We start from the raw sequence: 25,050 nt of genomic DNA on the forward strand, positions 1-25,050 counted from the left end.
AAATTCAGACTATTGAAACAACCTTCAAATGCTTGGCATATGATCTTGGAAATGAGAGTTTAGGTGGCGCGGCACAGGATGGCCTACTACCAATCTGGTCTATGCTTCAACACTAAGAAAATATAAATGCAACATAACAAAGTCTCTAACAATCAGATACATCCTAAAGGTTATTTTAGGTGTGGAAAAGGGCGAGGGTGTGTTTAGAGGAAATATCACCTGAAATGCAATTGTTCAATATATTTCCCACCACAACAGTCTGCACTCCAAATTTAATTAGTTGTCACAGAAGTAGGCTACTGGAACCCGGGCCTCTGTTCAAACAATGTCTTATTAGACATTCTCTGGTTGAAAGAACTGTCTGTACTAACCCGGAAGTTATTGTTCCTACTGCGTGTCAAGTTGACAAAACGGTAGTCGGCATCAGGGCGAGCTGTCTTTTGACTTAAAAAGGGCGTATGGTTTTTGCAGATAAAATCCACGGGTAAACATACTCGTAAAGGGAAACACCTTTAAAAGACAGACTGTGTTAGCAGGTATGTTCCAGACATTTATTGTGTTGTTGCATTTCAGTAATCTGATAAAGTTAGCTAGATGAATCTTAATTAGCTTGTTAGCTTACTAGCTAAACAAAAAAGTGTCTAGTCTACGATAACAACCAGTGTTAACATAAAAGGCTAATGTCATGGTGGTCATCTCCATTTTACAGCATGTAATGTCAAACGAGATATAACGTTTCACAACCTCTTTTAGGGCATAACGTTATGATATAATGATACTATCGTTCAGGTGTAGCGTCAACTAACGTTAGCTTGGGGACTACCTTGACAGTCAGCCTCACATTAATGTTAGCTGGTATGCTAAAAACAGGGAACTTGCTGACTGATTGTTTTTACAAAGGCATGGCAGAAAATACTGTTGAAGTCTAGAAGCTATTGGGAATATAGAAGCTAAGGCACATGTTGAAACGTTTTGAAGAGCAACAATGCTCTCCTTAACTAATCAATTGCAACGTTAATCCATTATAAATCCGTTATCACTAGCTAACAGTTAGCCATAGATTTATACAGTTAGCTAACGTTAGATTATTGTGCGGGGGCCACTCCTTTAGTTGCAGACAATGTTAGCTGCTGAGGTTGAGTCGCCTATCGTCAATTCAAAAGCTGCACAAATTCCATGTTGAGTTTAAAATAGAGTAATTTGTCACCATTCAGTGACGTTAGCCTTTCAAATATGCACGAAGCCTTAACTTACCTTACATTCTCTGTCAAATTCATCAGTGTGCTTAAATGTGTCTGTTTTGTTGATTGTTTTTAGCTTTATTAGCAGCTAGCTACTGTAGATAACTTGTATCGTTGATAGTGACACTAGCCCTGTAATGTTAGTGAATGATGCACGAGCACCGAAAAGCAACGCTACCCATTCCATCACTGGAACTGGTTGCCATGGGCATTGTCAGTAACGTAACGTGAAGATCACCATCACCATAAATGCCCCCTCCCTCTATGTCGAGCGTGTTAAAGGCGAGGGTTGCAAAGCGACTACTGTCATACTATTAAAATAATATAGAAAAGCAACATGTCGATGTCAAGGAGGCACTCGTACAGCCCTAGGGTAAGTGTCATGAAGCAACTTTGTCACCTTTGTTGTCTTTTTGTGAATCAGTGCAGTAACGTTACCGTTAAATAACTTATCGATAACTTCGTGGCGTTAGGATGGCCATTTGGACATCATGAAAGTGTTAACTGCTAGTCCTAATTGTCTGGTAGCGTGAATGATTCACGAGAATATTTGTATTCGTCAAAACAGGGACATTTTTGCATTGCTATTATTAAGGGAGAAAAAAGCCATTCTCATACTGATCAATTCACACTGATATACATCTTAGGCATAGTTTACTTATAGCCTAAGTAAGAGAATGAGATTAGTAAAGCACTCACCGCGGCCGCGACATTATGCTGTGGTTTGCGCAGTTTCTGTGTTGGTGTAGCGGTGTTCTCACAAGTTCTCCGCGGAAGTAGCCTGCCAAGTGCCTGGATTTCTGTAAAGCTATGTAGCCTACTATCTTCCTTTTGCTGATGGTAGCGAAAAGCCGATGACTGCACCAACCGCTGGTCCAGAACTGATAACTGATACAGCTGAACACTGCAGAGACAAGCAAACATGTGTTTTTCTCCTGCGGTTTCCCAGCGATCAAGCATCCAGCAACTAAACTCTCCTTTTGTGTTGCATTTATTTTCTCAACAACCCTAACTCACTGGCTGTCATTCATCTGGCTTAATGTTGGCTTAATCTGTCAAATTCTTCTTCTTGGAATAGTGGGAATTAATCTATCTCTATCTACTCTTAGATTGGGGGAAATGAGGCAGAATTATTCCCTCTCTCTCTCTTTCCCATAGACCAGACATGTGATTCAGCCTGCAGGATATGATTGCAACATGGTTCTAATTTTATTTGTTGGTCTTAAGCTCCATCGTGACTAGGGCTCCTTACTCAGAAACAGTGGAGCTCGTTGTAAGACAGCCTAAGAGGTCTTCTCTGAGGAGGCATATGACTATGAATGTGTCACCATTTCTCCATCAGCCAGCAAAAGTTGGGTGGTTGCCGGAGAAGAGGGTTGATATACTAAAAAAAAAAAAAAAAAAAAGCCTAAATCCTTTCTCCCTCTTGGGATGTTGTGACTCAATCAACCTAGTTGGTGGCAGGCATATATGACTGCAACACATTGTCCAGGTTAGAGATCTTTCAACAGATACGGGTACTTAGTAGTACAGTTATAAATCCACATTTATCTGTAGCCTCTCATTCCCATTCTGTGAGTCAGCTTGTAGAAATGATGGATCAGAGAACACAGACCTCCTCCATCTCGGACTTTTGAATCTCCATAAGAATGCTGGGCCATGCATTTATACATCACAACTAGGGCTGTCAAAATAACTGATTAATTTCGATTAATTAATTTGAGAAAAAATAACTGATTAAAAAAATTAGGGCAGATTAATCGATTCCGTATGACCTTTGACCCCGAGCAGTTCTAGTCAGACTGTAAAATGAAGGAGAGAGAAGAAAACGTGCTGCCTGGATCATTGATTAGAACATTTACTTTTAAAAAAATGGCCTGATGATGTTGATAAAAAATAAAGTGTTGAAAATAAAGTCCTCTGCAATGTCTGCAGCAAGGAATTTGCATATCACCGGAGTTCATAAATTCTATAGTCGCACATCAATGCAAAGAAATAAGTGTTGACATTGAGGGGAGTGTTAATTCATTTTCATTGTGTCCCCTAGGTTATATCTGTGGCCTGAAATGCCTTGTATGTGAAAAAAAAACTTTTATTTGAACAGTGAAAATAATAATAAAAGAGTTTTTGAACTTTAATGTCACTAATGCTGATTATTCAATGATTCATTTGAATTTAAATATTTAAAATACTTTCACAGCAAAAATTATATATGCGATTAATTTAGATTAATTAATCACAGAGTATGTAATTAATTAGATACATTTTTTAATCGATTGACAGCCCTAATCACAACACATCAGAGATTATTTTACAGCATAGCATCTGTAAATTCTATTTATCATGCTCAGTATTCAAATACTTGTTTAAATTAATTATTACAAGCCTGGAAAGTTTATAGAAAGTTGTGACAAGTGGGTAAAAATGCAACATATAGCCTAGGCTAGGCCTTGAAACTTGCTATATGCTTGCAACATGTTATACTACTTGCTATATGCTAGGCCTACAGTTTAACATTGTCAAACAGTTGGTATAGCTGTTGCATAGCTATGTATAGCTGTCCTGCCCCACCCCACCTCCACATCCTGCTATTGTGCCGTCATTTCTTAGCCTCACTTCTCCGGCCTGTTTCTTCCAGCTCCGTGTTTGATGGGATTGTGGTCTGGAAAGGCAAATGTATCAACTTGCAACATTAGTGTGGAAGTAGGAAGCGTGTAGCAGTCCCATCAATACAGAGTGGTGAAAGACTGGTCCAGTTATTCATAAAATAACCAAAATTTAACCAGTAATCTAAACCCATTTGCATGGGGTGCCCCTTAATTTTAGCAACTGACAAACAATCCAGTGATGGATAGCAATAAAACATCATGGAATGTTAATGAAATTCAGCATTGCGATTACAGCGGTTGCAGGCAGTGTAACCATTGGCAAAGCAAAATGGCGTGACAAGCAACAAAGTTAAACCGTCAACTTTGGAGGCAACGAGTGATTTGTGACGATGTCTGAATTCACCTTCATGCTTGCCTTGTCTCTTCTCCTGTAACCCCCCCCCCCTCCACCCCACCCCACCCCTAGCTCAGCAGCAGCGTCCTCAGCAGCATGAGTTCGGACGGAGGAGGCAAGCCGGCCAAGGTGGGCTCGCGGGTGGAGGTGATTGGCAAGGGTGAGCGCGGCACGGTGGCATATGTGGGTGCCACGCTCTTCGCCACGGGCAAGTGGGTGGGCGTCATCCTGGACGAAGCCAGGGGCAAGAATGATGGCACCGTGCAGGGCAAGCGCTACTTCACCTGTGAGGAGAACCACGGCATTTTTGTGCGGCAGTCGCAGGTGAGCACACTCCCCCAGGTTATGGCTATGGTATTTGGCAGACGCTTTTGTCCAAAAGCGACTTAGGCCATGTCCCCATACTTAGCCAGATAAGTAGAAACATACTTAGCCAAGTAAGTTGAAAAAGCTTATATTAATGTGTGTGTGTGTGTGTGTGTGTGTGTGTGTGTGTGTGTGTGTGTGTGTGTGTGTGTGTGTGTGTGTGTGTGTGTGTGTGTGTGTGTGTGTGTGTGTGTGTGTGTGTGTGTGTGTGTGTGTGTGTGTGTGTGTGTGTGTGTGTGTGTGTGTGTTAGGGGATTGTGTACAAGTACATGTGTGAGTGTTCATATGGTTTCTTAACGTTCAGTGAGACCTGGATTTTAGTTATCATCATCAAGAAAAATAAGCAATGTTGAGGTGCCACTGTTGTGCAGGACTGGTATGGAAAGAGATGTGATTTCTCTCTCAGATTCAAATGCTGGATGAGGGTGGAAGCTCTGCCACCTCCCCAGAGACCCCTGACTCTGGCATTGCCAAGCTGCCCAAGAAAGGTGAGAGTCTGTTCTTCCACAAACAGATAGCTGGGGGGGGGGGCACCTATTAGAAGGTTTACCACTTACTCTTGAGTTAACTTAACTAGACTCTCGCCCTGCCTTGAAAACCAAAAGACAACAATTTTATCACCAAAATTCCATAACTGTGGAGTAAGGTCCCACCTTTGAAGGTTTTAGAATATCTTACTAGTATAGATTAAAAAAAAACTGTTCTGGCCATTAAATAGCCTTAGTTGCTGAAATGGCCTTAAATTAAACAAACAAAATAAACAAACAAGACTCTCCCGATGCTAAGGTTATGAACTTGTGTTGTATACAGACTGTGGACATGACCACATATCACATGTCAAATAAACAGCTTTAAATGAAAGCTAGAGTGCAAGCCTAGCTGGATCTGGTACACTGCTTGGATCTGGACCTGGACTTTTGCAGTGTGTGTCATTGTTTTCCTTTTGTCTTTTTCTTTTTTTCCAGAGCCAGAGACTCCCAAAGTAGGCAAGCAGGTAAACACACTTCTTTGTTTTCATTTGACCTTCCAACCCAACTCCAGCTAAGGAACCCTGACTAGAAATGGAATTGAGACGGGTAGCTTAACCGTGTGTTGTGTTTTTGTGTCTCCCGTTAATTTTTCTCTTGCCTATGTGGACAAAAGACGCCATCAGTTAGGAAGGTACCGGTATCTCTGTGTGTGTGTGTGTGTGTGTGTGTGTGTGTGCACTCGTCTGAGTCTGGGTCTTGGCTAAGCTGTTTCATGCACATTGTCATTCCTTCAGAATCCACTCTCTTTTTGGTTTGACTAGCTCAGAATGGATGCTCCACTTGTTGGTTCGTTTGTGTTTATGACTGTCATCTTTAATTTCATGGCTGTTGTCTTTGTATCCTCTTTTAAAGATCTAGAGGATCTTGGTTTCTTCATACACTTTCACCTTGTTCAGCTTGCTCCATTGGATGCATTATCTCACTTCTTTGTTTGGGACAGTGTACAATAGCTCCCTGGAGTTATGGGTGGACTGTTGTTTTGCATTTGTCCTGTCAAGATTGTAACCTTGTACAAGCTTCAAGTCTTTTTCACTTTCATGTGAATTTTGTCAGATGCAAACTGGGAATATTTATTATGGTAACATTGTTTCAAATATGGGGGAAATACACCAATGAAATGAGAAGGTAGAAGGACAGTGGCAGGAATGTTGGGTCCTTTGTTCCCTATCCTTACCTGACCCTTATAGTGTATAATATTCGCCCCCTATGGGATTTAGATGACCCAGTTTTTCCTATTCATTGTACAGGGCTACTAACCCTTTCTAACCCTTTCTGTGTGTGCCTCTCTGTATCTTCTCCTGCTCCTGTTATGAGTGGTTCTCCTGTCTATCTCAATCCTACCTGTCTGTCTACTGTATGTCTTGCCTAAATACCTGTCTGTCTATCTACCTGTCTGTCTGTCTGTCTTCCTGTGTGTGCTCTCTGCCTTTCCTTTCCGAAAAAAAACCTTCCCTTCATCCCTCAGTCAGCGGTCCGGCACACCAAGGTGAGCGATTGTGTGGCCGCAAAGCAGGCTGGGAAATGTAGCATGGAACCCCCTCATCCCTCAACGCATGCATGCACTCCCTTCTGCACATAAGTTATCCTTAAACAGTCTCACGAGTACTACACAAGAGGAGTTTACTTTTAAACAAACAATAATTTAAGTATTTATGCTTTTTTGAAAATAATGGGGGAAAAACACTTTTTAAGTTTGGGTGTTAATATAAAGCCTTGCACCACTATTAGGAGTGTGAAGTTTCATAGTAGATTTGTACAAAAGCTGGGGTGATTATTTACTCTGTGAATACACATGTTGAGAACTAACAAAGAGTGTCTATCGTGAAAGAACAGTGGACAACTCCAGGCCGTCTCACCTCCGCCAGCTCCCTCCCCTCCCTCATAATGGTATGTCCCAATCCCCCCCTTTTCCCCTCCCTTTAGTGAACAGTTTTCTTCAGTCCAGAAGAGCGTACCAAAACTGTCCCGAGGGGAGCAGCTGCACTCAGTGCTTAACATACTAATGTAATGTTCAATTTAGGCATTCCTTCAGATAACTTAACCAAACGAGTCCCTTTTAAAGCACACTGTGTAGCGCTCCCGTCTCAGGATTTCACCATGGTGTTAAAGGGAGAGTTTTTCACCAGTGTTGAGTCTCTTGCACGTGTTGGGTGAGTGGAATAGGTTGGTGTTATGGCACTATTGGGCCTTTCAGAGGTTTATATTTATATCGCTAAGGCGTCACTAAGGTAGTGGTTAAACCTGGACTGCACCATCTCAATTTAGCATTGCTGAACACTTACGGAACATAAGTCAAGACTGGTTACAACCATTCACATTCTCTCTCTCTCTCTCTCTCTCTCTCTCTCTCTCTCTCTCTCTCTCTCTCTCTCTCTCTCTCTCTCTCTATCTCTCTCCCTCTCCCTTTCTCTCTCCCTTTCTGTCCTCTCTCTCTCCCTCTCTTTCTCTCTTCTCTCTCTTCTTTTCTCTTCCTCTCTCTCTCTATCTCTCTCTCTCTGTCCTCTCTCTCTTACTTTCTCTCTCTCTCTCTCTCTCTCTCTCTCAGACTCCATCCCAGGCTGCTCGGAGAAGCTCCACTCTGTTGGAGAATGAGCCGGCCGCACCTTCCCAGACTGCACTGGGAGCTCCGGTGGTGCCCACTCCTGGGGGCACGCCTGCTCCCTCTGGTGCCCCGCCTACAGCCACAAGCAGCAAGGTTTGTCCAACACACACACACACACACACACACACTTCCAACAACACTTCCTTCAAGCCCTAAGCACACAATACACACACCCATATCTGCACACATGACCAATGTACACAAACGCGCACAAGCACATACTTGTATCTATATTATCTTTATCAAAGTCTGAAATTAAAGGTAAATGCATCCATGTACAGGTACAAATATTGATTCTCAATTCCTTGATCAACCTTCCTGAACTCTACATATTAATGTAGATACAGACATTGGGTATTAATGACTGCTGTTGTTATAAGCAGTCCTTGCTAAGTTCAGACTGTGTGTGCTGTGAACTTGTTTTATTGTATTAATTGTCCTTTACAAAAGTGTTGCACAATTTCCCATCACTAGAAAGTTGTTCTAATTTAAAATGGTACGATACCCGATTTGATTAGTAAAGGTAATTCAAGAATGTTTTTTGTATAAGCCATGTGCACACACTTACTTAGTTGCCCTAGCCCCATGTCTCACCGATACCTTAACCCTTCCAGGGGGAGCCTCTGTTGTCTAAACAGGTAGGGTTGTAATATAGACCACCTGCATGAGTGAACCGGGTCTGCAGTGCACAATGTTTGAAAGCAGTTATCACCACTCTTACTGCGTATGCTCTCCTGAAAATCTCTCTTTTTCTCTCTTCTCTCTTTCTCTCTCTCTCTCTCCACTGATTTGAGTTTTAATTAACACACCTGGGTGTTGGGAAGCATGTTCTGTTACAGAAGACAAGGCTGTGTGTGTGTGTGTGTGTGTGTGTGTGTGTGTGTGTGTGTGTGTGTGTGTGTGTGTGTGTGTGTGTGTGTGTGTGTGTGTGTGTGTGTGTGTGTGTGTGTGTGTGTGTGTGTGTGTGTGTGTGTGTGTGTGTGTGTGTGTGTGTGTGTGTGTGTGTGTGTGTGTGTGTGTGTGTGTGTGTGTGTGTGTGTGTGTGTGTGTGTGTGTTGCTGTGCATGTTTGGGTTTGTCTGTTCACGTGCATGTGGAGTGTTTCATGCACACAACAAAAGCGTGTGTGTGTGAGTGACTAAGACTAAGGGTGTGAGGGTGTGTGTTTCACATCAGCTGTTCCCCCCCACTATCCCCTGGCCAGCCGGTATTTGAGTGTATGGAAATGCTCTCCAGACCACCTGTTCTGATCCAGTGCAGTGCTCTTTAATGAATGGATCACCCCCTTCCCCTCCCTTCATGCCAACTCTTTCTTTTTCTTTCTTTATCCCTCCTCTTTCTTCCATTACAATCTCTCTCTATCTCTCCCTTCTCTTCCTTTCTCTTTCTGCACTCTTCCTGTCTTTTCCCTCTATATCTTCTTCATCTCCTTCTTCTCTTCTACACTTTTCCACCTTCACCTTTCTCTCCCCCTGTTCCTCTATCTCTTCCTTTCGCTTCCTCCCTCTTTCTCTCTCCCTCATGTGCCATCTCCCTCCACCCCCCCTCTCTTCATCCCTCTCTCCCCGTCAGGAGGAGGAGTCCCTGCGTGGCCAGGTGAAGGACCTGGAGGAGAAGCTGGAGACGCTGAAGCTGAAGCGTCAGGAGGACAAGGCCAAGCTGAAGGAGCTGGAGAAGCACAAGATCCAGCTGGAGCAGCTGCAGGAGTGGAAGAACAAGATGCAGGAGCAGCAGAACGAGCTGCAGAAGCAGCTCAAGGAGGCCAAGAAGGTAGAGAGACGTACACACACACACACACACACACACACGTGTAAAGATGCAGGAGCAGCAGAACGACCTGCAGAAGCAGCTCAAAGATGCCAAGACGGTAGAGAGATGTACACACACACACACACATCTCTCTCTGACTCTCCCTTTCTCTCTCTCTCTCTCTCTCCAGGAAGCACGTGATGCCCTGGAGGCGAAAGACCGTTACATGGAGGAGATGGCGGACACGGCAGACGCCATCGAGATGGCCACGCTGGACAAGGAGATGGCCGAGGAGAGGGCCGAGTCCCTGCAGGCGGAGGTGGAGGGCCTCAAGGAGAAGGTGGACGAGCTCACTATGGACCTGGAGATCCTCAAGCACGAGATCGAGGAGAAAGGTACACACACACACACACACTTTTATTTTCATCAGTGACCTGGGCATCCTCAGGTATTCGATCAAGGAGAAAGGGACACACACACACACCCACACACCCACAGTTTTATTCATGCCATGGATCTGGAGATCAGAGCAGAATAAATACATGTTCAAGATGTATTGTTGATTTAGTCGTGAAATAGATTAGCAATGTAAAACGAGCAGACACATTCTTGCCCTGCACCACCAGCTATGGGGCTGTTAATGTGCTTGCATACCCACTAGCCTTCACTCTTCTCACACACACACACACACACACACACACACTTACTCATAGGTCCCCGCTCTCTCTCGTAGGCTCGGATGGTGCTGCGTCCAGTTACCATGTCAAGCAACTGGAGGAGCAGAACAGCCGGCTGAAGGATGCTCTGGTCAGGTGAGGAACCAGGCTACTCCTCAACTATCCTGCTGGATTTGTCTGTGAGACACTGAAAGAGTGGTGGAGTAAAAGTGGTAGATTGAGGGTGAGGGAGAGAAAGAATGAGGGTGAGTGTGAGGTAGAGTGAAAGTGCGGTAGAGTGAAAGTGTAAGGGTGAGACAGTGGTAGAGTGAAGGAGTGAGGGTGAAAGTGAAAGAGTGGTAGAGTGAAAGAGTGAGAGTGGTAGAGTGAACGAGTGAGAGTGGTAGAGTGAACGAGTGAGAGTGAGACAGTGGTAGAGTGAGGGTGAAAGTGAAAGTGTGGTAGAGTGAAAGAGTGAGAGTGGTAGAGTGAACGAGTGAGACAGTGGTAGAGTGAGGGTGAAAGTGAAAGTGTGAGGGTGAGAGAGTGAAAGAGTGGTAGAGTGAAAGAGCGGTAGAGTAAAAGAGGGATAGAGTGAAAGCATGAGTATGGGTGAGAGTGAATGAGTGAGTGTAGGGGCATAGAGAAACCCTGATCCAGGATAACGCTTTCAATTCCTAACTCCTGCAGCAGATCACATGCGATACCAGATGTGTGTGTTGACTCTTTGCACCACCACATACCCATGATAAAGTGCTCCCTCACATTCTTGTGTGTGTGTGTGTGTGCGTGTGTGTGTAGGATGCGAGACCTGTCTGCCTCTGAGAAGCAGGAGCACGTGAAGCTGCAGAAGCAGATGGAGAAGAAGAACACTGAGCTGGACACTCTGCGCACGCACAAGGACAAGCTGGTGGAGGAGATGAAGCATGCCGAGGCTACTATAGATGAGCTGAAGGAACAGGTCAGAACACACACACACACACACACACACACACACACACACACACACACACACACACACACATAGTTAGCAGAGTCTAATGAAACCAATAAGTGTAAAATATAGGGCTATCAAACGATTAAAGAAAATTAAATTAATTCATCTAGATTAATCACGATACAAAAAAAAACAAAATTCCCCCCTAAAGACTAAAGCTTCTTAAAAGACATATTGAACTGCGTTAATATTTTGTAAAGTGTTATGTATTTCTAAATTAATCACGGCAATTAACGTGTAATATTGACAGCCCTAGTAAAACCCTAACCTGTTGTGGCCACTGAAGGACCAGAGACTTGCATAGCGCAGACTCATCAGTGTTATAGATCAGTATTAGTCATCAGTGTAATAGATCAGTATTAGTCATCAGTGTAATAGATCAGTATTAGTCATCAGTGTAATAGATCAGTATTAGTCATTAGTGTAATAGACTTGGTTGTGGTTCTCATTTGTGGATGTGTATGTGTTTTGTTTGATTGACAGGTGGATGCAGCGCTGGGAGCAGAGGAGATGGTGGAGACTCTGACTGAGAGGAATTTGGACCTTGAGGAGAAGGTCAGAGAGCTGAGGGAGACCGTCAGTGACCTGGTGAGTTATTACACACAAACACACACACAGCTGCAGATATACAACTATACCAACAACTACACACACACACACACACACACACACACACACACACACACACACACACACAGATGCAGACATAATATAACGCTTAAAAACACATGTAGCATATACATATATATATATATATATATATATACACATACATACAACTAGACCGACAGCAACACACACACACAGATCTGCAGACATAATATAACGCTTAAAAACACACGTAGCATACACTTAACAACTTTACATGAAATCAGTCCTCTTCACAATCTTTGCTACCCCATAGTCATGTTTATAATGCACATTAGTCGAGGTAGCATAACTATATAAATAAATATTATTATCTGCCCGATGCCCTGGTTCTGCTGCACTGACGTGTGCTCTGTGTGGGCGTTTGGACCCTGTGCAGGAGGCCATTAACGAGATGAACGACGAGCTGCAGGAGAACGCTCGCGAGACGGAGCTGGAGCTGCGGGAGCAGCTGGACCTGGCCGGCGCCCGCGTCCGCGAGGCCCACAAGAGGGTGGAGGCCGCCCAGGAGACCGTCGCCGACTACCAGCAGACCATCAACAAGTACCGCGACCTCACCACGCACCTGCAGGTATGGACCACACACACACACACACACACACACACACATACACACACATACACACACACACATGCAACCAGCAGGCCATCAACAAGTACCGCGACCTCACCACGCACCTGCAGGTATGGACCACACACACACACACACACACATGCAACCAGCAGGCCATCAACAAGTACCGCGACCTCACCACGCACCTGCAGGTATGGACGACACACACACACACACACACACACATGCAACCAACAGGCCATCAATAAGTACTGCAAGGTACTGTATGATAACACACCACGCGCACACACACACACACACACACACACACACACACACACACACATGCGTGCGTGTCCACTTCCCTTTTTAATCATGTCTTTGTTTGTGTGTGTGTGTGTAAACAGGAAGTGAATCAGGAGCTGACCAATCAGCAGAACGCAACAGCAGAGCAGCTCCAGCAGCCTCCTGCTGAGCTCTTTGACTTCAAGATCAAGTTCGCCGAGACCAAAGCCTACGCCAAGGTGGGTTCACTCTTTTCCTCTCTCCTCTCCTTGCCAGGCCTCTCCTCTCCTTTATCAATTTACCTCCTCTCCTTTATCTTGACTTTTACTTTTATTCATTTTTGCAGACGCTTTTATCCAAAACGACTTACAAAAGGAGAAATAGCATTCAGGAGACCTTTATCCTGAATGTTCCAAAGAATTTCTTGCACAAGATCAACTTTCCTTAGTAAAGAGCTTTACTGTTGTGTGTAATGTATATTGTCGTGTGTGTGTGTGTGTGTGTGTGTGTGCGTGTGTGTGTGTGTGTGTGTGCCCGTGTGCAGGCCATCGAGATGGAGCTGAGGAAGATGGAGGTGGGCCAGGCCAACAGGCAGGTGTCCATGTTGACCTCCTTCATGCCCGACTCCTTCCTGCGTCACGGCGGCGACCACGACTGCATCCTGGTGCTGCTGCTCATCCCACGCCTCATCTGCAAGGTGTGTGTGTGTGTGTGTGTGTGTGTGTGTGTGTGTGTGTGTGTGTGTGTGTGTGTGTGTGTGTGTGTGTGTGTGTGTGTGTGTGTGTGTGTGTGTTACAGTGTGTGTGTGTGTGTGTTTGTGTGTGTGTGTGTGTGTGTTACAGTATGTGTGTGTGTGTGTGTGTGTGTGTGTGTTTACCTCTGTGTGAGCCTCTGTGTATGTTTCTCTGTGTGTCGACAAAGACGCAATAGTTTTGTCTTCATGCATTTAGCTTTTTGGAGACACTGCAACCCCCAAATTGAACTCTAAGGGCTGAGCTACACCAGGCGCGTAACTGAAGCGTTCCGTTCGCGTTGCGTCTGCTGCAACAATTAGCTTCCATTATAATCAATGGAAGTAGCTACACCAGACGTGACAGTGGGGCGTACATTCAGAAAAAATAATTCTAAAATGGATTTTACGCGTCGCGAACGGAGCGCTTCAGTTACGCGCCTGGTGTAGCTCATACCTTAGACCATCTCTCAGAAATTATGTATTTGCCCCCCCCCCCTCCCAAACAGACAGATATTTTTCCTACCAAACTGACGTACCCTATCAGTGGCACTGACTGTGTGTGTGTGTGTTTGTGTGTGTGTTTGTGTGTGCTCGTGTGTGTGTGTGTGTGTGTGTGTGTGTGTGTGTGTGTGCGCGCTCGTGTGTGTGTGCGCGCTCGTGTGTGTGTGCGCGCTCGTGTGTGTGTGCGCGCTCGTGTGTGTGTGTGTGTGTGTGTGCGCTCGCCCGTGTGTGTGTGTGCTTGTGTGTGTGTGCTCGTGTGTGTGTGTGTGTGTGTGTGTGTGTGTGCTGGTGTGTGTGTGTGTGCGCTCGTGTGTGTGTGTGTGTGTGTGTGTGTGTGTGTGTGTGTGTGTGTGTGCTGGTGTGTGTAGGCGGAGCTGATCAGTAAGCAGGCGCAGGAGAAGTTCGATGTGAGCGGGAGCAGTGGGGAGCGCGTGGGCCTCAGGGGGTCCCCCGGAGAGCAGCTCAGCTTCGCCTCGGGCCTGGTCTACTCCCTCAGCCTGCTGCAGGCCACGCTGCACAAATACGAGCAGTATGTCACACACACACACACACACACACACACACACACACACACACACACACACACACACTGAAGCATAATCCTAGTTCTACTCCCAGAGCCTAATGCAGGCTCCATGCTACACACACACCTTCCTTAATATAGTTATATATATAGATATATAGACTTTATTCTTGCACTGTTGCACTGTTTGACTTACTCATTTGCACCATCACCATGACACTAATTCGCACAGAGCACCTTACCTTACCTTATGCACAGAGAATCACAGGCTCAGTCCCTGCCTCAGTCATTGCAAGCGCATCTTGTTTGATTAATCACCCACTATGTGGATACTGTTTTTTTAGAATTGTGTTATTTAGTATCATTTGTATTTTAGTATATCTAGTATTTAGTATATATTTATCTTCTACTGTCCTTATTGCTTAGTTGTGTTTTTATATTATATACTTTTAATTACTTTCTGCTGTTAGTGAATGTGTGTGTGTGTGTGTGTGTGTTGTCTGTATGCTACTGTGACCTTGAATTTCCCCTGGGGATCAATAAAGTATCTATCTATCTATCTATCTACACACACACACACACCAATTACTCACCTCCCTGATTTTTCAACATATCAACCTCTCTCTCCTTTCACCCTTGTCTCTCTCCTCCCTTTCTCTGTGTCAGGGCGTTGAGTCAGTGCAGCGTGGAGGTGTATAAGCGCATTGGGACTCTGTACTCTGAGATGAGCGTGCACGAGCGCTCGCTGGACTTCCTCATCGACCTGCTGCACAAGGACCAGCTGGACGAGACCGTGCAGGTCGAGCCCCTCACAAAGGCCATTAAATACTACCAGGTACTTAAAACAGGCGTGCTTCATACTGCATACACTGTTCTGTACTCACAAAGCCCATAAAATACCACCAGATACTTAAGCAGGCATGCAATATGCTCATGATGGGCATCCCTCACAAAGTCCGTACTACCAGCTGCTTAAACTGTACATTGCATACTATGTCACCACACTATTCTCTCACCAAGGCTATCTGATACTATCAGACATAAACAGCATACTACTGTACCTATGCATACTATATATTCACTTTTAGAACACATATTACTGCATTCCAAGGTTTAGCATACTGTATTATAGTATTTTGCAGATTTACACATCAGCACACAAAGTGGCAGGCCACTAACATATCCCCCACATGCTTAGACAGCGCTGCGCATGTTACATACTCATTCTACACTTTTACCAACGTTTTCCGTTGCGATTCCATGTTGCTTTTGGATAAAAGTGTCTTCTAAATACCAACTTTTATCAACTTTAACTGTTAACTTTAAATGCATGTTTGAACGTCTTTGGATACCGTCATAGCTGTCATGTACTTTCCATGAGTGCCAACAGTGGTACTATGACAACAGTGTTACTATGGCAACCGTGTCTGATGAAAGTGTCCTGTTCCCATTCACAGCAACTGTACAGCATCCACTTGACTGAGCAGCCAGAGGACTGCACCACCCAGCTGGCTGATCACATCAAGGTAACACACCTGGGCTTCATAGTCATGCTATTGTCCTGTATATGTAACCTATTCTAAACCATACTTTGCTTATGATCTGACCATCTGTAGATAGTCTACAAAGGATCATCCAAATAAAGTGTGAGCCAATAGTGTGGTAACAGACAAACATAAACATTGCCATCCTGTTGCCCTTTGACCCCAGTTTACCCAGAGTGCACTGGACTGCATGGGAGTGGAGGTGGGCCGGCTGCGCGCGTTCCTGCAGGCCGGCCAGGACAAGGCAGATCTGAGCGTCCTGCTGAAGGACCTGGACACGTCCTGCGGCGACATCCGCCAGTTCTGCAAGAAGATCCGCCGGAGGATGCCCGGCACAGACGCGCCCGGGATACCCACCGCACTGGCCTTCCCTCAGCAGGTAGAGGGCCACACCTAAGCCCACATTGCTTTTTTTTGGTGTAGCGAGAGCCACTGTTCTATAGATCAGTAAGGAGTCTGTCGGCTGCTGAACTTGCATTCCCACAGCAGGCAATGTGTCATGTAGAGGCTCTGTGTGTGTTGGTCATTCCCATGGTACCAGTTTAGTTACATAGTAATAACCTTTGGGAATCTAATCATTGTGCACTACTATCAATGTTTTTTTTTATCACTTTTTGCAATCTTGTGAGTGTGTGTGTGTGTGTCAGGAAAGCTACAGCAGGCGCATAACTGAAGCGTTCCGTTCGTGACGCGTAAAATCCATTTTAGAAGATTGGTCTGTTTTTTTCGAACGTACGCGTCACTATCACGTCTAGCTAGCTACTTCCATTGATTACAGTGGAAGCTAATTGTTGCAGCAGACGCAACGCGAACGGAACGCTTCGGTTACGTGCCTGGTCTAGCTTAGCCCTGTGTGTTTGTGTGTGTGTGTGTGTGTGTGTGTGTGTGTGTGTGTGTGTGTGTGTGTGTGTGTGTGTGTGTGTGTGTGTGTGTGTGTGTGTGTGTGTGTGTGTGTGTGTGTGTGTGTGTGTGTGTGTGTGTGTGTGTGTGTGTGTGTGTGTGTGTGTGTGTGTGTGTGTGTGTGTGTGTGTGTGTGTGTGTGTGTGTGTGTGTGTGTGTGTGTGTGTGTGTGTGTGTGTACACGCGCGCGCGTGCTCACGGGTACCGGTACACGTGTGTTTGTGTATACTTTATGCGTGCACTAATGTGTGTGTGTGTGTGTGTGTGTGTTCCATTCAGGTGTCAGAGACGCTGGCTGACTGCAGGAAGAACCTGACTCGGGTTGTGGCCGTGCTGCAGGAGGTAGCGGCGTCTGGTGCCCAGATGGTGGCGCCACTAGCTGAGCAGGAGGGCCTGCCTGCAGTCAAACTGGAGGATGAAGCCTTCAAAGCCGTTGAGCAGGTACTATACTCACACACTCATTCTCACGCATATAGGCAAGTTCATTCAAACACACACACCCATGCAAATTACATCCCCCCACACACACCGGCACAAACCTATTCTGACTTACAGATCCATATGCACGCACACACGGACACGCACACGCACACAAGACTGCCAAAGTACAGACTTGTATATGTAAACATGCTTGACAACATACACATGCCAACTTCAGAGGGAACCATACCAAGTTTGCTGTCTGCTTATGTGTGTGTCTTGTGTTTACACAACTGTGTGTTTTTAACATATAATGTGTGTGTGTGTGTGTGTGTGTGCGCGTGCGTGCAGGTGTATGGTGCCCATGGCTTGAATGCCCCTGAGTGCTTGCGCCAGTCTTGCAGCGCAGTCATCGCCACCATGAACAAGATGGCCACCGCCATGCAGGAGGGAGAGTACGACTCCGATAAGCCCCAACGCCCTGTGAGTCCAAGCAGACAAACACACACACACACACACACACATACTGAAATGTGTAAGCCCATGTCACAAACTCACGCAATCTCAACACTTGTTATATTGAATTATTACAGGAATATATAGTAAATATACTTATGTTGCTGCATGAATGTTCACATTAGCATTTAGGCTAACTTGATACTGTCATTTATGAATAGGAAATTATCATTAGCATGTGATCTGTATGGCTCTGGCTGTGTGTATTTTCCACCAGTGAAGGTGCATGTTAGCACATACTAGGTAATGTGTAAATTAGCATTTAGGCTAACTTGATGTGGTTGTTTATGAATGGGAAGTGAGCAAGTTAGCATTAGCATTTAGGCTAACTTGATGTGGTTGTTTATGAATGGGAAGGGAGCAAGTTAGCATTAGCATGTGATCTGTATGTGTGCAGACTCCCCCAGTGGAGGCCCGCGCTGCTGCACTCAGGGCAGAACTGACCGACGCAGAGGGCCTGGGCCTCAAGCTGGAGGACCGAGAGACCGTCATTAAGGAGCTCAAGAAGAGCCTCAAGATCAAGGTACACACACACATAAACATACACATATATATACATATATATATATATATATATATATATATATATATATATATATATATATATATATATATATATATATATATATATATATATATATATATATATATACATACACACACGAACATACATATATACACATACACACATGCACATAAACAAACATAGTATATTCTAGGCCATTAGGTATCAACCAGTAAAGACTCCCGAGATCAAGTTACTATCAAATACGCAAGGCAGACTACTGTCAAGTACACAAATCTACAAAACATCAGAGGCACCATAAAACACAACAAAATGTACACTGTCTAAATCTCTCTCTCTCTCTCTCTCTCTCTCTCTCTCTCTCTCTCTCTCTCTCTCTCTCTCTCTCTCTCTCTTTCTCAGGGTGAGGAGTTGAGTGAGGCCAGTGTGCGCCTGAGTCTGCTGGAGAAGAAGCTGGACACGTCCACTAAAGACGCGGACGAACGAGTGGAGAAGATCCAGACACGTCTGGACGAGACCCTCACTCTGCTCAAGAAGAAGGAGAAGTACGGGAGAACAGCAGGCACACACACACACACACACACACACACACACACACTAAATTATGCTAAATTATACAGGCAACAGGAATAGATTTTACTTTACAGTTCAGTGAATGAATGAATGACTGCATTTGGCAGGAATGTATGGATGAAGGATGACTGACCACGACCACAGATAGGAATTGGTCCATGGAATTGAACAGATAGACTTTTGTGAGCTTGTAGCATTGTACTGTGTGTGCTGGAATTTCGTGTTTGAGTATACATTCTAATGTGTGTGTGTCTGTGTGTCTGCTGTTCTCCCGTGTGTACGTACGTGTGTGTTCTCAGGGAGTTTGAGGAGACGATGGACGCCCTTCAGGCCGACATTGACCAGCTGGAGTCCGAGAAGGCAGAGTTGAAGCAGCGTCTTGGCAACCAGTCACGCATGACCATCGAGGGGCTTCGCCCACCCCCCGCTTCCGGCATCGCTTCCATCGTCACGGGAACCTCAACCAGTGAGTCACATGCCACATGCACACACACACACACACACACACACACACACACACACACACACACACACACACACCAATCCATCTGCAGGTCTGATCATGTTTTAAATGTTTCTGTGTCAATAAAGGACCTCATTTCATGATGTACTTGAAGAGTGAGCAAAGCAGTTGCCTGAATTGAAGTGTGTGTGTGTGTGTGTGTGTGTGTGTGTGTGTGTGTGTGTGTGTGTGTGTGTGTGTGTGTGTGTGTGTGTGTGTGTGTGTGTGTGTGTGTGTGTGTGTGTGTGTGTGTGTGTGTGTGTGTGTGTGTGTGTGTGCCATTAAGACATTTCTAATATTAGAAATGCATGCATTTGATAGCTAAATGCACTGGGACAAGGTAGCATCCTATCAGGGTTATCACAGCAGTAGCCTAATGTAGGAAATGCGTTTTCGCACCTCGCTGGCCCTTCACGCAGTGTTTTTGCATTTCTCTGTTCCAGTTCAGTGCTAAACTCTGCTGCCCTCGTGTTTATCTTGTACTCTGGATTGTGGGCTCACCTGACACATTTGTGTGAAGCACACTGCTTTAAGTTTATGTAAACTGTAATGTGTGTGTGTGTGTGTGTGTGTGTGTGTGTGTGTGTGTGTGTGTGTGTATGCCCTAATGCCCTACCTTGCTGCCTTCATCCATATTTTTATTCCATTATTTGTGTGTGTTTTGTGTGTGTGTGTGTGTGTGTGTGTGTGTGTGTGTGTGTGTGTGTGTGTGTGTGTGTGTGTGTGTGTGTGTGTGTGTGTGTGTGTGTGTGTGTGTGTGTGTGTGTGTGTGTGTGTGTGTCTAGGCGCCGTAGCGGCCAGTATGGTGGCTGGCGCAGGATCCCTGCAGGTGGTGGACAGTCCACTCCTCAGGCAACAGATCGACGCCCAGAGGCTCGCCATCAAACACCTCAAGAACGACAACAACCGCCTCAAGGTCTGAAGACACACACCAACAGGGAACGCACACTCCATAGGAGAACACTGAAAAAATGTCAAAACCCATTTATACCGGTACTTAATTACAATAACGGGTTAATTAATTAATTACAATTTAGTAGCATAAGTAGTAGCAATTACAACAGGTTAATGAATTAATTACAATTTCGTAGCATAAATGCAGCATCAACACAATAGACTGTGAACAGTGTGAATTAGTAGGGTTCATGGGCATATTGCATGATGGGAAGTTGAGTATAATGCAGTAGAGAGTTCAGTCTGTAGCATGTAAGCAGGAGAGCTAGTTTGAGTATTTGCACTGAAAGCACTTATGGAATAGTAGGCTAGTTTGAGTTAAACTGCTCGTACAACAGCAAGCCTTGCCAAAATATTTTTAGCCATCTAAATTGACCAGTGCTTCGTCTGAGAAGGTGTAGTAATACGGATATGTAAGAAAAGGTTACCAGGGGGATTTTGAACTCGGATGTTTCATGCACTTTGGGACAAAAAAGACCTTCCTCCACATCAACAGATGTTAGCCAACACCCCACCTCTCCACTCCGAGGGTAGCCTACTATAGGCTCCATGTTACAAGTCAGCGCAAGCAAGCATGAGCCCGCACAACCAGCGACGTTTGTTATGGGCACATCAGTCAATACAACCAATAGGCCTACAACAAAATAACTATAACCAAAACAAAATAAAATAACTAGGCTACTGAAAAGTATAATAGTGTCCACTGTTTGGGTAATGAATAATGTGTGTGGTTGCTGTGCTAAACCTGACAACTTTTTGATTTTAAACTAATTTTAGATTAGCCTACTTTGGCTAGAGTTTTTTTCTTTTTTCCAAAGTCGCAAAACGTGGCAAACACATCCATATAGAAACTATTAGATACTGTTGGAGAATTTTAAATACGTATAGCCTACTGCCATTAAGACATTTCTAATATTAGAAATGCATGCATTTGGCAGCTAAATGCACTGGGACAAGGTAGCATCCTATCAGGGTTATCACAGCAGTAGCCTAATGTAGGAAATGCGTTTTCGCACCTCGCTGGCCCTTCACGCAGTGTTTTTGCATTTCTCTGTTCCAGTTCAGTGCTAAACTCTGCTGCCCTCGTGTTTATCTTGTACTCTGGATTGTGGGCTCACCTGACACATTTGTGTGAAGCACACTGCTTTAAGTTTATGTAAACTGTAATGTGTGTGTGTGTGTGTGTGTGTGTATGCCCTACCTTGCTGCCTTCATCCATATTTTTATTCCATTATTTGTGTGTGTTTTGTGTGTGTTTTGTGTGTGTGTTTTGTGTGTGTGTGTGTGTGTGTGTGTGTGTGTGTGTGTGTGTGTGTGTGTGTGTGTGTGTGTGTGTGTGTGTGTGTGTGTGTGTGTGTGTGTGTCCTCAGGCGGAGAGGATGCGCGCCCAGCTGGCCTCGTTGCCCCCTCTGACCGTGCCAAAGATGTCAGGGGTGCCCAAGGAGGGCGTGCCCCCGGATGCAGCCTCCGGCTCCCTCTACCGCAAGACCGACTTGCTCCTCAGCAACCTGCTCAAGATGAGCGCCGATGTCAGGGTGGTGGACATCACCGGCAAAACCTCAGGTGGAGTCACCTAGACCAGCGATTGAATATTTTTTATACGTGTGTGTGTGTATAGTAGAGAGAGAGAGAGAGAGAAGTTAATATTGCCTCCTGCTTTTTTCTGTTGTCTTATTTCATCAATGGTTTGCACGGGTTACCAGATCTGCACGATACGTCACAAAATACATTCTGATTGGTCTATAAGCCGATGCACTTTGAGAATTTAATTGGTCAGAATGTTGTTTGCTGATCGATAATTCGCCTTTATTTCGAGTTTATTGTTTTCTGTTGAAGAACCCAACATACTGGAACGCTCGAGCGTCTTTGAAATATTGAACTAGTATTGAACTGTGTTAACTTAAAGCTGCAGTTGGCAAGTCTGACAGATTGAGGGGACTTAGCCAACATTTTGAATGTTTACAACTCTCATGCCCCTCCCCCACTACCACCGAGCACCCTCTCATCGAGTTTGTGCTCTTCAGTGTGCACCAGACTGTGATTGACAGTCGGATCGCACACAGCCCTGCTCTGATTGGACCAGAAGAACCGGGAGCTGTGGATTTTTGCAAAACAATTAACAGGCTCTCGGTGGAGGTGGAAGTGTGGGTTTTATGTTGTTCTGTCGGAGCATAGTGTTGGTTTCAGTGAATATGATCAAAAAAATCTTGCCAACTGCAGCAAAATGTAATATATATTAGACAAACACATGTTAAATACCTCGTGTAACGGGTATAGGGGATGTCCCCACAGTGGCTGATCAACAACCGAGGCTATTTAGCATTACACAACATGTCGTGGGATACAACAAACATGCACAATTGGCTGGTGGCAGTCGCAAGCACACAACATGTTGTACCCGGGATCAGTAACAGCCCTCCTTCATGGTACAACATGTGCTAAATAACACATACATTTATGAATATATACATTATTATGGTGCGTGTTTGTGTCTCACAGTCAGTCCCAGTGCCCAGTTGCTGGAACAGACAGCTCGGCTGCAGTCCCTAAGCGACGCTCTGGACAAACTCAAGGTGAGACATTCCACTAACAAACAAACAAACAAACATATTCACCCAGAGAGACACATGTTCACAGATGCACACACACTCTAAGAGAGGTACTAAATAAACAGGCATCACCAAAGGCATGATCATTTTGATATAAAAAAAAGGCATGATCATTTTGATATAAAAAAAAGGCATGATCATTTTGATATAAAAAAAGGCATGATCATTTTGATATAAAAATACAAATCTTGTAGATTGGTTGTATGTTATGTAAGCATCATCAGTGGAGGATTCCTCACATTCATCTTTATCTCTCTCTCTCTCTCTCTCTCTCTCTCTCTCTCTTTCTCTCTCTCTCTCTCTCTCTCTCTCTCTCTCTCTCTGTCTTGCTGTTGCTCTCTCCCTCATTCTCTCAGGGTGAGGTGGCGGAGCATGTCGTATCCAAGCAACCAGGGGCTCGGGTGCCCTCTGACTTTGCCACCTTCCCCTCTTCTCCTTTCGTTAAGGTGAGTAATGAAATAATTCACACACACACACACACACACACACACACCTCAAACATGTCAGCTGTTCTACTGACTAGATGAATCCCATAAATAAGATGATGGACTTGACGTCCTACTCCATTATATACCCCAACACTGTCCACCCGGCCCACACTTCCTCAGTGATTAACTCCTCGATTGCTTTGTCTGTTTGTTTCTGTCTCCCTCTTTCTGCTCATTTTCTCTCTCTTCCTCTCCCCCCTTGCTCTCTCTCCCTCCCTCTCTCCATCCCCCTCTCTCTCTCTCTCTCTCTCTCCCAGGCGAAGGACGAGAGTAAGAGTGGCACGGTGCTGGTGGGGAAGGTGTTGATCCCGTGCGCCCGCGGTCAGGAACGCTCCCACAGTCTCGTCCTATCACAGCAGCAGCTGCAGCAAGTGCACCGCCTCCTCATGACCTAAGTGCCGCCCCATTGGCCCGCGCTCGCCAGTAGCAGCACTCTCCTCCAATCAGAGGGCAGTATTAGATACCAACCCCCCCCCCCCTTCCAAAAGCTCACTCCAATCCTGACTTCCACACTACTTCCCTGCCTTACTCTCACCACAGCCACATATTTTTTTCCCATAATTCCTGTCAGCTCACTCAGGAAATGCTATGAGACAATAGCAGGTCTATGGAATCCCATGTCCAAGCCAAAGAGCTATACAGTATAATTTTTCCAAGATTTTCTACACTTTTTAGACTGTTCTGTTCTCAGAATGCAGACACTTGAACACAGTGTTGTGTCGTCCAACTGAAACACAGTTCAAACCAACTCGCATGTTTACGTAATGCAGTCAAAATATGTCAAATCTACAGACACATTCACGGCACCACAAGGTATACTTCCTTAACACTACACCCACACTCCACCCCCCAAAACCAAAAGCACCAACTGCTCAATTCTTATCAGGTTTTCTACAGATGCAATTTTTTTTTTAAAGCCTCACCCCTGTTGTGTGTAAATTTCCCTTTCTCTTTGGTCTCTTTATGTAAACATCGCTATGAAGGACAGATGGCTTAAGTGGAGGAGAGGTATTGGCAGGTGGGAAAGCACCGTAGTTACGAAACACGTTGTACCCGCACCGTAATATCCATTTTGTTTTTTTGTTTTTCTTCTGAAATGGTTGGGAAATTATGTTTGGTATTTATGTAGGACAGCAGTGAGGACCAAACTGATGCACTGCTGCTCTATTTATTATACCACTGCCTGTTTTGCTTTTGTGCAAAGTTTGTATGCCCAGTAGTGTCCAGGAAGCACTTGACTGTCCATACCGAATCTGGACTGGACCTGCTACTAACTTAGTCTTTTCTCTACTGTTAAAACTGTAGTCTGATAGTAACATGCATAACAAGTTACAGCTAAGGACTTAAGCACACCACGCTTGTTTTTGTTTGTTTATTTGTTTGTTTGTTTTTAATTATTATTATTATTCTGGGGAGATAATTTAGGCTCATGTAGGCTTTCAGTTGCTCACCTAAAGACTTAAGGAACTAAGGAAAGAAAAGATGCAATGGTAGCTATTGGCCTTGTGTAGAGGTCTGTATTAAGGCCTCTTCCTGGTTTGCTATGCTATGTTGTTCTTTTTGCTCTTTTGACTGTTCATTTGGATGAAGAAGAAAAATAATAATAATAAAAAAATATCTTGATTAAAACAC

The 25,050-nt window shown here is 44.8% G+C and overlaps 1 protein-coding gene across 2 annotated transcripts; it reads left to right on the forward strand.

Moving 5' to 3' along the window:
• The first annotated feature begins 410 nt into the window (after positions 1 to 410).
• Positions 411 to 25,050, forward strand: dctn1a (dynactin 1a). 2 transcript variants are annotated; one of them, XM_076288665.1, is made up of 28 exons: positions 411 to 536; positions 4,317 to 4,568; positions 5,017 to 5,098; positions 5,576 to 5,604; positions 7,686 to 7,835; positions 8,357 to 8,380; positions 9,314 to 9,511; positions 9,681 to 9,885; positions 10,224 to 10,302; positions 10,948 to 11,107; positions 11,627 to 11,731; positions 12,171 to 12,362; positions 12,752 to 12,868; positions 13,174 to 13,326; positions 14,232 to 14,392; positions 15,053 to 15,221; positions 15,844 to 15,912; positions 16,097 to 16,309; positions 17,110 to 17,271; positions 17,602 to 17,733; positions 18,164 to 18,289; positions 18,695 to 18,837; positions 19,165 to 19,331; positions 20,153 to 20,283; positions 21,692 to 21,884; positions 22,821 to 22,894; positions 23,287 to 23,376; positions 23,676 to 25,050. In XM_076288665.1, the coding sequence occupies exons 2-28, from the start codon at positions 4,341 to 4,343 to the stop codon at positions 23,811 to 23,813; spliced, it is 3,690 nt and encodes a 1,229-aa protein (XP_076144780.1). In that variant the 5' UTR covers positions 411 to 536; positions 4,317 to 4,340; the 3' UTR covers positions 23,814 to 25,050. The 2 variants fall into 2 exon arrangements, with proteins under 2 accessions (XP_076144780.1, XP_076144781.1); XM_076288666.1 differs by lacking the exon at positions 8,357 to 8,380.

Source organism: Alosa pseudoharengus, unplaced genomic scaffold, assembly GCF_046254945.1.
Source record: "Alosa pseudoharengus isolate Yale_2024_CS ecotype anadromous, Long Island Sound unplaced genomic scaffold, YU_APseudo_1.1 YU_APseudo_1.1_scf_17, whole genome shotgun sequence".
Classification (NCBI taxonomy): domain Eukaryota; kingdom Metazoa; phylum Chordata; class Actinopteri; order Clupeiformes; family Clupeidae; genus Alosa; species Alosa pseudoharengus.